Genomic DNA, 16,493 nt, shown 5'->3' on the forward strand with positions numbered 1-16,493 from the left:
TCTTGAACCAAATTTCTCAAAGGGAACTAAAGTTGAAATTGAAGTTGACACACACTAAGCTATCACAATTAAAGAAAGCAAATAAACTAGCTATGTGGCCTAATGATTAAGTTAGATAATGGGGTGAGCTATCTGATGGAGTTGAATTGTATTTTGCATTTTGCTTAAACGGGCCAGGTTTTGGCTATTGGTGGCTTGATAAAAAGTGTTGTCTATAAATTATCTTATAGAGATAACTTTTAATAAAGAAATATTGTCTATTGAGGACACATGATAGAGAACACTTCTTGTAAAAAACATTGGTTATTGATAATATGATAGAGAGCTTTTTTTTTTTTTGTAAAAAAAGTTGTCTATAATTGATCTTAAATAATGTTTTTTTAGAAGAACGGATTATTAATAAACAATGCTCCGATTAATAACTTCTAAAAGATGTCTATTAATTAAAAAAAAGTAGACTCTATTCATAATTTTGTAGTAATATTATCTTCAATACATTTCTTTCTACACAAACTTTATAATGTCTTTTAGACAAATATTTATGATGAAAACTACTTTAAGATGAAAGATGAGCGACTTTCCTCCGTATAACATGGTATCATGGTTAAGTAGACTTTGGTTCTTCCATTTGTATAAAAAGATTAAAGGCATTACACTTAAACAGAATCGCAAGTTGTCTTATTTTTATTGTCATTGTTAATTTCTTCTACATATTGGAAAAATAAAAATTCTTTTAAGTAGGTTTTTGCAGACTTTAAATCCTTCTCCACGTTACGAAAAGTTGAATGAGTGTCAGAATGTTTGCCTCTTGAGAGTGTTTTCTTTTTTTTCTTGTGAGTCTTGTATGAAAATACTAGACATTCAATTAGTAATTATCTAATGTATTTATCTTATGCTTCATCCAAAGTGATGTGTTTTTCATTTACTCCATCATTTTCTATTTGATTTGACTAGTTATAGTTCATATAAACGTCAGTTCCCATTTCATATTTGGTTCATATTTTTTCTTAAATACATTTAAATGTTATGTGAGTCAATGCATAAAAATCGATTTGAAATGTATGCTCTATCTACGTGTTATATAGAATACCATGTACTTTATTGTGAATACAAAAAGTTTTAAGAATACATAAGAGGGGAAATACCAATGAAATTTTCTCAATACACTGTGAAAAGGAGTATTTAATAGAGCTTATTTTGAGTTTTAAAGTATGCTCTGGATATGATTTTATCACTTCTAAAACACTCTTGAATTATAAAGAAAACAGAAATTTTAGAAGCGTAGAAGACATCTTAGAGACTTTCCAGCAATCAAAAGATCAAAGGCCTGGTTTATCTCCTCCAGTGGAAGCTCATGAGTGATAAAACCATCTAACTTCACCACCTAAGTTCATACCATAGAAATGTTCATCAATTCCTTAAAAGAAGTAAGTTTCATATGATACTTTAAAATGATTGAATGAAAATAATTAGATTCCCTTAAATTTTAGTACTTAGTGAGTTTTCTGTGCCAGATTATAATTGAATGATAAAGTCATATCTCCTCTGCCAAAAGGGTTCAAATTAATTAATTTTCTCATATATATTTTAATAAAGCACTCCTCTAGACTTAAATATACAACAAGGTCATGTTTATTTTACTTAAATATAATCAAATTTCATTAGAATAAGGTTAATTACTATTTAAAAATATTATTGTTTCTTCTAATTTAAATAAGAATATTAAATTAATTTAATTACTATTTTAATTAACATAAAAGTATTTAATTTTGTTTATAATTCAATTTAAAAGTAGATATGTTTCTAAATTGAGAATTAAATATATTTTTAGTCCTATACTTTGATGTAAAATTGACATTAATTCCTATTTTAAACTTTGATATAGTTTGATCTTTAAATTTTAAAAATCAATAAATATAATTCTTCTAATTCAATTATATTAGATTTTTTTTACGTGTTAATAGTATTCCAAGATAATATTTGAATTATTTACACCATATATCATATTTCAGCTCAAATATCAGCTTAAAATATCGATTAACATATAAATAAAATTTAACGTCATTATATTAAAAGGATTATATTTATTAGTTTTTAAGTTTAGGAATCAAAATATATCAAATTTTAAGATGGAAAAATTTCAATTTTACATCGAAGTATAAGGACTATAGACACATTTAATTCTTAAATTAATTCTTTCTTTATAATTAAAAGTAAGAAAATGTAAGACTATTTCATTGAATTTGTTTTTGAAAGTAATATATTTACTATTTTTCTTAATAGTGTATAACAACCTTAAACTTTTGTTATGAAAGAATGGAGGGAGTAGTTTTATATTCTGGAAAGAAAAATTCTCTTGTGCTAAATTACAGACTAAACTTTACTTTTATATATTTATTATATTAAAGACTTATAGTTTTAACAGATGATTACTAAAACTTTAAAGATGGAGTGAATAATATAACCTAACAAATTTATATATTTAAGTAAATTTAAAGCTATAAAAAGTGATATAATTTTCTTACCATACTTTGAATTTCATTATTTTTTTTTTTTAAAAGCTGATAAGATGTATTCCTTTTTGGAAAAAATAGTAAAGAAATGAAGTGTAAAGAAGAGAGGTAAATTGAGAGAATCATAATTCTTACTCCATCCATGCATTGTTTGGCAAAATGTGGTAATTGAGTCTTCCCTTTGAAGCCTCCAAAAACCGATCCTACAATTTTTCGACCATCGAACAATTCCATTGGGTGGATTGGAAGCAGTTTTGGTGATGTATGAACTCCTAATACCACAGTCAAACCCCAACCCTGCGTTACCAAATACAACAGAATAAACAATTATAGCTTATGGTCTTTTTCTTGTCTTTTATTAGCAAAGAATATTATAAATTATTAAAAATTTAAGTGTAAGTTTATATTTTATATTGCATAAAGATGAAAAAATCAATAATGTATAAATAATATAATGTCTTTCCTCACAACATTTGTTTGTGAAGAATTATTGTATAGTGATTTCAAGCATGAGGTTACATGAGAGCATTTCTAAAGGAGAGAAAAAAAAAAATAGACTTCTCCAACTTAAAACTATGTAATTTATGCATACACTGGAACTTAATAAAATAGCTTAACTTAAAAGATTGATTCATTAAGTGAAAGAATATTAAAGATCACATCAAATAGTTTATCCTACTTGATCACATGCTAATATATTGATAACTATTTTTCTTTGAATTATTCATCCATGTTCTAAATAAAAACATTAAAACATCAAATGTTAGCACTTAATCATGAAAAGAGAGCTCAACTTGTTAACAAATGTCTATTAATTTTTTTTCAACATGTACAATATATACATATTATTTTCCTCCTCGCATAATTATGATGAATGTGGTCTATTTTGAATATTAATTAATTAATTATCAAATATCTTTGAGATTATTTGGTACATGATTTTTGTATTGCTTTCAAAATGGTAAAAAATTGATGGATAGAGTTCTATAGAATGAGCACATGCTTTATATTTTTAGCACTAAGTATATTATCATGTTTAGCATACTACACTTGTGTATTGAGAGTAATGATTTCACAATGAGAAGCGAAAGCATAAATGAAAGAAGAATGGTGGGAGGTAGGTTCTTTAGCCTTCTACACTTTATAAATTATCTAAATATAACTAGATATAATTGTTTTTCATATTTAAGTGATTAGAAAATGTTTTTTCTACATTTGGTATGAGAGTCACGCTTATTCTCATTTTTATAGGTATTTTTTTTTTTAGTTCCTTTATTTCCTTTTAAGTTGTAGATGACAAAGATAAGTATTATTTAAAGTTTTTGTAATTAAAATCGAGCTTTATAGTGTTAAAAACAAATTGAATTTCATTTTTTGAGGTTTTAGGTCATAAAAAGGTCATAGAAACCCATCTCAACCGAGATGAAAAACAAAATGTATGATATTTGTCGTTTTATAGTTTTAAAAGTCTTTTGTGAATATACGATTACATATGATTTAGTGATTAACAATTTTATCATAAATCTTTTATATAAGAAACTCACTAGAATTAGAAGACTGTGTGATCATATTATGCATATAAAGGATATTGTGACTCAAGTGAAATATTTGAAAGTTAATATGTTTAACTCTTTTAAAATGCACTATGCTTTGTGCACCTTTCCTCATCAATATGTCTCCTTTAAAATAACAAATAAGTGCTTTTGTAATCAATTATTGATCATGTGTACTCAAGGAGAGAGGAAATGTTACTAATGGAATATGGGGTGAAGTTGAAAAGTTAAGAACTAACTAGAGAGGAAAGGTAATCCCTTTAATTTTGTATGTTATGGATCTAATAAATCTTAAAACATGGGGGATTAGTTTTGGTTCCACAATACATGTTTCAAATACCGTGTAGAAACCTAAGGAGATAAGTGAGAAGTAGGAATATATCTATTTAGGAAACAAGATAAGTTAATATACGGAGGCCACCAAAAGTGAATTATGGCTTTAAGTAGTAATTGTATTTTGCATTTAGTAAAAAAAATAATACATTTCTAGTTTTTCTATGAATTTGATTTTCATTTCAAGACTAACGTCTTTGGATTTCTTTCTTTCATTTTTTAGATTTTTGTTTTACATTATAAAATAAATCTAAAATATTTCCAAAGACCTATATCAACGAAGTCTAAGAGGTTTACGATGTGTTTAAAAAAAATTACAAACTTTTTGTAATTTAAATTTAAATAAATTTCACTTCTAAAATAATATTAAACTCAAGACAATTTAAAATAATAATAAAAGTACAAAATAATCTTTCTTGAGTGAGGAGGGTATTTTTTACAATTTCATAAGATAATAAATTAATAAAATAAAATTAGGTGGATTGGTGAGTCAACTCGGCTCACTGGCTCACTACGGATTCAACTCGGATAAGTCGGGTTTAAATAAACCGAGTTGAAAATTAATCCATATAAAAGAATACATTTTTTTAAACCCAACATGACTCAAACTCGTAGTGAACTAGATTAACGCACAAATGGTAACCCGCGAATTGTAACCCATTTTCACATCTCTAGTTTTGCCAATTCAATATAAAATCTTAGAATTGTGTATTAAAATATCGAACCATAAAATTATGTGAATGAAGATATATACATATACCTCATGAGCTGACAAGAAGGCATCCCTTAGAACATTCAAATTTCCAGCACATTCAAAACTATAGTGCACGCCCCCATTAGTCATGTCTCTGATCCTCTGCCATAAACAATATAAATTTTGCTTGTGAAAATACAAAATAAAGATAAAGATTATATCTTTTTAAGGAAAATATGTGGTTTTATCGATATAATTTTGGCCTCTTCCTTTAGAATTTTCTTTTTATCGATATAAAGAAAGAGATATAAAATAAATTTTTAAAATTGGATAACTAAATTTATTAAATTTCTCAAATTATTTTTATAAAATACATTTTGTATCTAAATTCAATTGTATGTTTATTTTATTTCTATGTTTTATGTAAAAATATATTTCCCAGGTAAAATATTTTTATATGACAAATAAATTTTTATATTTTATAATGAATTATGTAACAACACGATTAAATTTACTAATAAGTGATTTTTTCTTTTTCATATCCATATCAAGATACAGATGTAAATTAAATATTTTTAAATTGGTTGACTAAATTTATTAAAAATTAAATATATTTTTTTCTCAAACTATTTTAGAAATGATATTTTGTATCTAAATTAAATTATATATTTATTTTATTTCTATATTTTATGTAAAATATGTAAGAATCTAAAAAATAGAGTTTTAAGAGTTGATAAAGTGTTTAACTAATGAGACCATGTTATTTTAACATTAAAACAAAAGGATATAAATAGAAATTCTATTAAGAAGTCTCATTATTTTAAATACTTATCATCTTTCTAAAACTAGTTCACCAAATATCATTTCTTTTTTCTCTTCAAGTTCTAACTCCTGAGTTGTCTTTTTGAAGATTAGGAAGTACCTATGTGATCATGATAACAAGGTATTCCTTTACATTCGATCAATTTCTTTAAAAGAGTAAGTTAGTTTTTACTATTTTTTTGAGTTGTATGTTTTCTTTCAAGCATGTGAACATTCTTGTCGCATGTGTCTTCCTAGTCTTTTAATATGTTCTTTGTTGATCGGTGGTTGTAACTGCGTATCCTAATCATGTTTCCATGCTATATAGGTGCAAAAAGAGTTTTTTGAAATGAATGAGTAGTTTTAATCTATTAAAGTTGTTAGAGTTTTCCAACAGGGGAGAGAAGCTATATGTTTTTTATAAGGCTTAAGAAGATATGTTAAATCTCAACAAGTGTGCTTTAATTAGAAAAATTGAAGGACTTATGAAGTTAGGATATGTATGCATAACTTTTTGAAAAATCTCATGATGTGGTAGAGTGATTGCTTGAAATTGATGTAAATATGTGTTACTAGAAATTAGAAAAGTACTATTGTGAATGTCTGTTGAATGTTATCTATTTTTGTTACTTGAGCGGTTTATGTTTGAGGTCATATTGTTAGCAAAGTCATGAAGTATAAAAGTTTTGATGATGATCCAAATCAAGTCTCAAGTGCTCGCTTTGCAAGAAGTCATTCATGAAAACTTGTTTTATATGTTAAAGCTTTTGTAATGAGTAGTTTTATGTATAGACCTTTATATGTTGTTGATTCCATGTAAGTTATGCTTTAAAAAACTATACAATAATCGATTAGCTACTTAAGATAATCCATTATCATAGAGAGGTTTTTAAAGGATGTTAAAAACTCAATTTTGGCTCTGAAATAATTGATTGCCAGAGTATGATAATTGATTATCCATTGATTAATCATTATTTTCTCCTATTCACTTAGCTTTTCGCACAAAATTTAATTAGTGAATTGTGTTGAACTATCCATTATTCTCGCAATTTTGCTATTTGGACTTAATTTGATCAGTAATTCATATTTTAGTTAATTTGAATTATCTGAGCTTAATTATTCTTATTATTATTTTTAGAACAGTTTATGGACTTTTATTTTAGACTTCAAGAGAGGATGTCACGTCATTTATCCACCTCAAATTTGCTTATTCCGTTTTTATTTTGTTTTAATGTATTTTGGACCAGATTTTGGACTTTGGGCCCATTTTGGGTCAGATTTAGAAAAAGCCCAATTGTGGGGTTGACTAGTGACTTAGGGTTTAGTGCCCATGCACTCATTATACTCTCATTCATTCTCTATTTTTGTTTTAGCCGTTGGAACATGAATAATAGTGTTCCTTAGGTTTGCTTTCATTTTCTTTTCGTTTTATGTACTAAATTCATTTCTAATATCATTGCAATTCTATTTTGAATTTCGCTTTTGTGTTAGTATTCTTGTTCATTTCGTTCTCCTTGCTTCTACTGCAATTTCGTTTGATGTTTATTCTTCTCTGTGTTTCTGCTACAATTTCTTTTCCTGTTTCCATTCCAGAATGATTTCGTTTTGCAATTAGGTTTCCCTTTTCGTTTCCAATTGCAATTTTGCATTGAAATTTCATTTTCTATTTCGTTTGGCATTTTTTCCAATTTTGCTTGCCTCTCCTATGATCTTTTCAATTGTGTTTTGCTGTTTGCATTTCGTTTTAATGGGAGATTGAATCTTCTTGGTTGGTCATTAGTGAGATTGCAACGTTTTCCTTGAGATTATTGGACCATCATTGGGATTCTCTTGTTCTTGCCCTGCATGATGATTAATCTATTTTGTTTGCTACAAATTGATCACCCTTAGTGGTTTAGTTTGTGTGCTTGAAGCTATAGTTTCTTAATCTACAGTGTAGAAGTATTGATTATGTGCAATTGTGTTTGCTAAATTCACATTTTATGAAAACCGGATTACTAATCGCTTAGTTGGTTAATTCGTGTTGGATTATGGGTGAAAGGAGTGGGTAATTGTTGTTAATCTAGGATTGGAAGCATTGCAATCGAAGTAGTGGCCAATATGTTTTTAATACGTGTTAATTGTTCAGTTAATTTTAGTTCACACATTCTGCTCAAAACCCCTCACTACGTGTTTGATCCTATGACAGAACCAAAAATTGGTTCTTGTGGGACGACCTATGAGTCATTCCCTAGTTACTTCATTTAATTTGCACAATCAATTTGAGTCGAGTGCAACAATCGACGATCATCCTAGTCGATTATGACTTACCACAATCGATTATCATAACTAGCTGTTAAAGTTTTTTGAGCATGTTTTTGGTCGTTATGCATTCATTAAATGCATAATCGATTACCATAAGTGGATAATCGATTATCATGCGATAAAAAGTTGGCAACGAATTTTTGGAGGTGTCCTTGAGTGAGGCCTTTATATCAAGGTTTTAGACTCTCATTCTAAAACACATTTGTTTGCTTAAATTGTGAAAAATGTGATCTAGGATTTGTGTAACTCCTATGCTTTGGCTTTGCGAACTTGATGTTGGCAAAGGCGAGAACTTTCACTTGGAGTGTAATTGAGTGTTGTTGTTGTTGCTGAGGGAAGTCTATCATCCTTTGTAAAGATTCAAAGGAAGTATTCCTCCTTCGTGAAGTATTCGAAAGAGGTGTTCATCCCTTGTGGCCTTTAGGGGAAGTGAGTTTCATCTCTTGTGGTAGCAAGAGAGGTTCTAAACCCTTAAACTTGTTTTTCTGTGTGATTGTAATAGTTCATTAGTTTTGTGATAGTTGATAGTTAATCTCTGTTTAGAATTAACAAATAGACATAGGATCCTTGTGATATGAACCGATGTAAAATTATTTGTACAATTTTCTCTCTTCCCTTACTCTTGATTATCATTTTAATTATTTGCTAAGGAAGTTAGAATTAAGAGAAAGTTGTAAAAAGGCACACTTTTTCGACAGGAAACCAATTCACCATTCTCTTGGATTATTTGTTCACGCTAATCATTCCGTTGCACCGCTCTAACGCATACTTGGTTAGAAGTTGTATTGAATTTTTGAAGTAAAAACATAAATCTTGGGTTGATTATTTGTCTAATTTAGGGTTTTGACAAGTATAATTCTATAGGAATGTGTTTTAGGAGGGAACTTAGGTTTTGGAGTCTGATTTGAGTCAATTAATACTTGTCTAGTCACTTAGTCCAGAAAAATATGGTTTATAATATAGGAAATCTGTTTAGTGGTGATTTAGAGTAGTTAGTGTAAGCACATGAATACGAAAGAAATCATCTAAGAAGAAAATCAAGCTCAAAAAGAAAAGAAAATACTCCTAAGCTTCATAGAATCATAACCTTACAATTGTAAGAAGAGAGAAAAATCTAAAAGTCTGTTAGATTGAATTGTATTGTAAGCACATCCTCTCTATGAGAATAATCGTCTATGGACTTGTAAGCAATCTAATTGATTGCACATTCTGAAGAGAATACAAACACTTAACGCTTAACTTGGTGGGGTTAAACAGTAGCTAAACATGTTTGTCTAGTGAAAAATAGGAGTGGGTGAAACTCAACTAGACATTGTATCAGGAAGATACCATAATTTCTATAGGGATACCAAGAGTAGTGAAAAATACTACACAACCAATAATGAGTGATACTCTGTTCTAGTCAAAGTAATGTGGTTTACTAGGATTGACTAGGTGATACCAAGAGTGGTGTGAATACTTAGTTGTAACTTTGTTAAAGATTATAGCGAAACTCATTAAAAGGTCTTAAAGGAGAACTAGACATAGCTCGGTGAAGTGAACCGATATAAAAGAACTGTGTGTTTATTACTTCAATCTTGCTAAACGTTTTTCTTATAAACCCTATAGTTGCTCATTATGTCAACCGTTTATAAAATCTCTTGTCATCAAACACTATTCTTATTAAGAGTTATCTTTCTCAAAACACTACAGTAGATTTAACTAGACAATTGAAAAATATTTATTTAAGAACTTGTAGTTTGAATAGAACATTATAACTCAAGTTTTTAACAACTTATATAAATTGTTTAATCTTTAACAAGGTTGTCAAACTACCTTTTTGGCGAAAAGTTTTCCTATAACACTATTCAACCCCCTTTTCAAGTGTTTTCCAAGTATTTCAAGGTTGAATGGATGTTGCATATATGAGTCTTGATTTGAAGTTGATATGAAATGACTTGTGGGAGTGAAATAACATATAATGTTATAATGATTTCAAGGAGAAATCCTTAAGTTGGTAGTGTGAAGTGTATGTATATAGGATGCTAGTGATTAGGGGTTATTCGGATGCCCTCAATAACTTCCGGTCTATAAAAGAAAAGGATATAGTTATTTCGTGGAGAGTAGCAAGATGTTCTTAGTTTGATGGTCATTTATTTTTGGTCATAGATGTTTGACGGATTAACCTTGGAATGTGGAAGTTAATATGAATGAGTTGTTCTTATACCACCTTCGAGTGTAGGGCTCCTATAGTTTAATATCAATACATATATCTGAATGGTTGGTATAAAGTAAAATAATTGAATGTTTATAGAAATTGTTAGTTGTTGATGATTAAATTATAAATTGATATTTGTAAAGGATTATATGTGCATTATTTGATAACATTAACTTATTCGCCTTCTTTGAATAAGTTTTTATGGAAGAGAGACTTAGATTATGTTTCTTCTTTTCCTGGTTTTATATAAGAAAATATATGTATATATATTTTTGTGACAAACTTGTGGCTGCACTTGGCTTTTAAATGTAAAAAACTGGTTGAACTTCCTTTATTTATGGATATCTTACTATTATAGTTATTAAGTTTGGATAAGTATAACAGTTTTATGTATGCATTATATTTAAGTATTATAGTTTATTAAATATGTGATAAATTCAATAATAATGTTAATATTATTGAACATTTGAAATGTTACAAAATATATTTTTATGATAATTTATGTATTATTATAATTGTAAAATTACCTATTATTTATTAAAAGGATATTTTACATGATATTTAAAATAGAAAATATATAGTTTAATTTAACGGTAACGTTCGAAAATATAGTTTTGAAATTATATTTAAATCATTTATTAATTTCAAAATATATAACCAAAACCGTATAATTTAATTTTTGAAAGTACGAATATTAGAACAACTTCTTATTTTCTTTTTTATTTAAATGAAATAAATGGAGATGAAATAGAGAATTCTAACCTCATATACTGGCCTCTCATCGTCCCTTGGATTGATGAAGTCAGTGATGCCCATTGCACGGCCTTTCATGAAATGTATCATATGTTATTACAACAAGAACAAGTTTATGTCAAGTATTTTAGGTTTTATTATTTTTAATAATTTTCAAAATAAGTTAATAAATAATTTTAAATAATGTGAAATTATTAGACGTAATAAGAATATAAGCTTTTAGACAAGATCTAAAGAAAATAATTGATCATTTATAATGGAAAGTTTAAAGAAACGATAATTCCATAATCAAAAACTGTTTTAAAGACTGGAATTTCATTATTGTTTTATTTTTAAAATATTTTTTAAAAAATTAAAAAATATATATTTAAATTATCTTAAACATTAATTTTAAAATATTTGAAACTATTGAATATAAAATAAATTAATTTTAAAATGTAAAATTTATAGTATAAATCAATTTTATAAAATTAGAAATAAGTTTAAAATAGAGAAACGAAACAAAAGATACATAGAAAAGGAAAATTACCTTTGATGAATTTCTCAGGGTTGATATCCACTCCTATTATTTTGGATGCACCTCTGGCTCGTGCACCCTCTGCAACCTAATTTATGATGTGGGTATTTTTTCCGTAAAAATTATTTTCTTATTGGAGAAAGAAAAGAGGAAAAAGGAAAAGTGACATATACTAATTGACATAAATTAAAAAAAAAGAAATATTCAAAATTTTGAACAGTAACTAAATTAAAGATAAAATTCATATAGCTGGGAATGATGTATTTTAAGAATAATGTTTTTGTTTTTAGGAAGAATTTTGAGCGTTTGTTTAATTTTGATTATGTTAATTTTATGATTTTGATGGCAACCCTTTATACGAACAATAGTTTGGTAAAACTATGGAGAAAAAATAATGAAAATTATTTTTGACTTACAGCAAGACCCACAGCGCCTAAACCAAAGACAGCTACAGTTGAACCAGAATGTACATTTGCTGTGTTCCAAGCAGCTCCAACACCTACAAAATTAATTTTTAAGCATAATTAGTAAATAATTAATGTTTTTTATCATTAATTAATAATCAAGTTGGTCCAAATTATTAAGTATAAACAAAGTCACATATCAGATAAAACAAAAAATAGATATATATTTATTTACTCATAAAATACCTTTATTAATAAGGTAGCTTTCTAAAGTAATACTAAAAGCAAAAATATGAGATATTGACTTAAAGAGGACAATTTCTGGAAAGTGATCCCATAATTAGAATTAAATAATATTTTGGTTTTTATATTCATTAAATTTATTCAAGGTGATTTATTTTATTTTTAATTAAATTCTAATTTTCATTAATTTTATTTAATTTAAAAGTTTTTAGTAACTGTATTTAAATTACTAACGAAATATCAACAGGTATCACGTGTTTTTCTTTTTGTTAAAAATTTTTAAATTATTTTTTATTTTTTTTCTTAATTATTTTATAAAAAAAATCATCCATTTTTTAAGGCATACATGTAATGGTAGTAGACTTTTTTTACAGATACAAAATTCCTTTTTTATTGCTATCTTACTCTACATTGGATTCTCAAATTATTATTTTTAATGTGAAATAATATATTTTTTTTCTAATGGTAATGGTTGGCATAGATCATATCGAAAATTGTCTTTCTTTCATTAATCAACTAAAATGACGTAACATGTTTTGTTATTGTTTTGGAAAACTAACAAAATAATTATAGGAATAAAAGACGTATTTATTATTTTAAAAATAAATTATGTGAAAGAATTTAACTAATTTATTATTTTGTTTTATTTCATTAAGCATATTTAATTTTTACTTATTTTAAAAAAAATTCTATCTCTATACCTTTTTCTTCCTTCTGCCAATGAAAGTCTTGAAAGATTTGTGTGAAACATGTGGTCATATTCTTCATGTGTGAACAAAATAATGAAAAGGAAAAGGAAACTTCCTATGAAATTGAAATATTGGTTAAATATATGCAAAAATAAAAATATATATTTTATTTTAAAATTTATAACTTAATTAAGTTGTAAATATATAAAATGAGTGTTTATTAAAAAAAATCATGTTTTTATTAAATATTGAAAATATTTTTCATTTTCATTATGCACTCTTTATTTTTCTCTCTAATATTTTTAAACTCATTCCTTTCTCTGAAAAAAAAAATGAATTGACTAGTTGGTAAAATGTATTCGAGAGAAAAGCGTAAATTGATGCGGGAGAGTTGGAAACATGAAAATAAATCAATTTACAATAAAATTAATTAGTAAAGTATTTAAATGAAGATACAAAAATATTTTAAGCACTTAATAAAATAAAATGTTAAATAAATCAAAGTAAAATAAGATAGCTCAAACCTAATTTAAATTTTTATTTATTTTTAAATATATATTAAAGTGCATATTAATTCACTTGTATATATTTTACTTGTTAATTTGTGATAGTTTTATGTTTGCAATCACTTATATACTATGAATTAGTTTTATCTCTAGTAATTAAAGTAGATTTTAACTCAATCCTATAAAACTGACTTATAGATATTGTACTTTATAACAATTAAACCAAAATAATATTTTTTAGATTATATATCAAGTCGGCCAAATCTGTTTGTTTATAAATATATTAAAGTTTTTTGTTTTGATAAGAATAAAATAGATTAAGGTTGACCACGATTAATAACCTCAACTAACCCATTTGATGTTACCTAGCTAATATCTTCTTAAACATAATTATTCTACTTAAATCCAAGGAGAGAAGAAAACACAAACCATAAGTCTTGTATATATACTCTATTCTCTAGTTAGGCATATTACAGGTAACATATTCTTAGAAAATTTAAGAAAAGGAGAAACAAACTAAATTAATTTGTCTTTTACTCCAACAAGTCAATCATTAAACCTTTTTGCATTTTCTATCTGTTTGAACAATTCATTGTCTAACAAACTAAATTATCTAACTAGTCAATTTCGTTGCTTCCAAGCCTTGTATTAAATTCATATGTGTCCAAGTTTTCATAGTGAATAATTTTAATATTTTAAAAGAAATAAATAATTATAAGACATCATTCTTGACTCAAATTTACTGTTCAAAGCAGTCATAGATTTGAAAAATTAGTAAGTGATATTCTCAACTATTTTGTTTATAGTTTTAACTAATCTCTAATTGATATAATTTAAATATTTTAATTTAATTTAAAATAAAATAATAATATAATAATAGTATTTAGTTACGTAGATTTAAAATCAAATATTTTTTAGTAATATTACTCTTTATATGATTTTGAAATTATAAATTTAAAAGTTTAATTTTTCAAATATTAAATAATATTTTCTTCTATGAAAGAAAAATAATTTAACATAATTATTAATTTAAACATGATTTTAGCTTCATATCTTTTTTTAATAGATTAGATATGACCCTAAAAATTTAATTCAATTAATTTTGAAACATTCGCGATGTTTAATAAATTGCTGGAAACCTAATTTTACTTACAGTACACTATTTATAGTTATATAAATAATTTGAATTATATATATATATATATATATATATATATATATATATATATATATATATATATATATATATAATATAGGTTTATTAAACATATCACTTTTCACAATGAAAAATTTAGGTTAACAGATAAGTTTCTTTTAACCAGTCAAGTTTTAAAAATAGATTTCAAGAGAGATTAAAACTTCAATTTAATTCATCAAAATTTTTGGAGGTTGACATAATAGTTTTTAGATATAAAAATTAGAAATTGGATGGCATAAAACAGTCGCATGTAACGAGACATTTTTATATTTATTTATCACACAATAAAAATAAAATAATTATAAAAGTGTAAATTTTTTATTTTGTTAAAAAAAAGTAAAAATAGTGTGAAATAAATATAAAAAATTGAAAGTATAATTTTTTTTTTTATATATGAGAATATGAGGAAAGTTGGTTTCTTACCTGTAGAGACACCACAACTAAGCAAGGTGAGTGTTTTGATGAAGGGGTTGAAGTCCCAATCGCCATTAGCGTGAATCTTGACGACGCATGCTGAATCCAACACTGTGTACTCTGTGAAAGTTGAAGTGTTCAAAAAATGGAAGATGGGTTTTCTATCCATTGTAGAAAACCTTGTGTCACCACAATCCACTCCCTTCTTCATAATACTCACCCCAAATCTCTCACACTTGTTGGTCTTCTCACTCTTGCAATATTTGCAATCCCCACATTCCCCATTGAATATTGGTACCACCAAATCCCCTTCTTTCATCTCATTCACACCTTCTCCCACACTCTCCACAATCCTACAAATTCATCAACACAATCATAAATTCATTTTCATATCATACAATGTTTTATACTCTCATATACTATTAAACTTTTCCATTGTGTTCTTGTGACCTACCCAGAAGCTTCATGGCCGAAAATCCGAGGATAAAAACGTGCAGCCTCATTCTTTGGTGTCCATAAGAGAAGGAAAATGACAAGCACCAATAAACAATATTAGATAACTTACGGTTGACCACTACATAGATATATAGATATAGATATTATATCTATGCATATATATATATATATATATATATATATATATACCTCGCCTTGCCAAGCACCGAGATCAGTATGACAGATTGAAGTGAAGAGGATCTTGATTCGAACCTCCATTTTCTGAGGAGGATGAACAAGAACACGTTCCACCACAAAGGGTTCTCCAGGACCATATGCCACAGCAGCTTCGTGATGAAAATTAATAAAGATCAATTAATAATATTAGGTTATGGTGAAAATTTGAGTTGCATTATCTGAGAATTGAAAAAGATGAGATCTGAATAATATACTAGTTAGTGTTAATTTAGTACCTTTGCAAGTAATGGTCTTTCCCTTGGTATCATTTGGATTGAAGTTCTCAGTTGAAAACTCTTGACCTGCCATATCTTCCCCTGAGCTTTTCAGTGATTTTTGTGTGTTTCAAGCACATGCAATAGAGCAAAGTTATGATAAAAATTGACGAACAAACAAAACTATATATAAGGATTTGGAGGTTTTCTCGAGGAGAGAGAGGCTAACACATGTGGGTGTTTTCTTTATAACACGTGTTTAGGGACAGCAAAAAATCAATTATTTCTAATGTTCCCAGGTGATTCGAGTTGTACCTTACAGTGCTGTCCAGCTTTTTGCTTATGAAATTTACAAGGTTAACTGTTAATTATCTTTCATGAATTTCTTATAACCCCATTATTGCATGTTGATGTCTAAGTTATACCTTTTTGATTCATAGAAAATATTCAAGGGAAAGGATGGTGAGCTCTCTGTTGTGGGAAGACT

The 16,493-nt window shown here is 26.8% G+C and overlaps 1 protein-coding gene across 1 annotated transcript; it reads right to left on the reverse strand.

Moving 5' to 3' along the window:
- Nucleotides 1-1,077: 1,077 nt before the first annotated feature.
- On the reverse strand, nt 1,078-16,132 carry LOC106773627 (alcohol dehydrogenase-like 4). The gene is made up of 10 exons (XM_014660350.2): nt 16,028-16,132; nt 15,765-15,901; nt 15,574-15,623; nt 15,129-15,472; nt 12,082-12,164; nt 11,678-11,753; nt 11,158-11,219; nt 5,160-5,255; nt 2,649-2,810; nt 1,078-1,384 (listed from the first exon to the last, which is right to left on the reverse strand). Exons 1-10 carry the CDS (start codon nt 16,098-16,100, stop codon nt 1,274-1,276), a joined length of 1,194 nt encoding a protein of 397 aa, XP_014515836.1. The 5' UTR covers nt 16,101-16,132; the 3' UTR covers nt 1,078-1,273.
- Between the last annotated feature and the right edge of the window lie 361 nt (nt 16,133-16,493).

The sequence above is a fragment of the Vigna radiata genome, chromosome 9 (genome assembly GCF_000741045.1).
Source record: "Vigna radiata var. radiata cultivar VC1973A chromosome 9, Vradiata_ver6, whole genome shotgun sequence".
Classification (NCBI taxonomy): domain Eukaryota; kingdom Viridiplantae; phylum Streptophyta; class Magnoliopsida; order Fabales; family Fabaceae; genus Vigna; species Vigna radiata.

Coding starts and splice junctions, on each gene's coding strand:
- LOC106773627 (XM_014660350.2), bottom strand. CDS start 16,100: ATGGCAGGTCAAGAGTTTTCAACTGAGAACTTCAATCCAAATGATACC. Junction 15,473..15,573: donor TTCGGCCATGAAGCTTCTGG/GTAGGTCACAAG, acceptor ATGAATTTGTAG/GATTGTGGAGAGTGTGGGAG. Junction 2,811..5,159: donor CCTTCTTGTCAGCTCATGAG/GTATATGTATAT, acceptor TTGGTAACGCAG/GGTTGGGGTTTGACTGTGGT.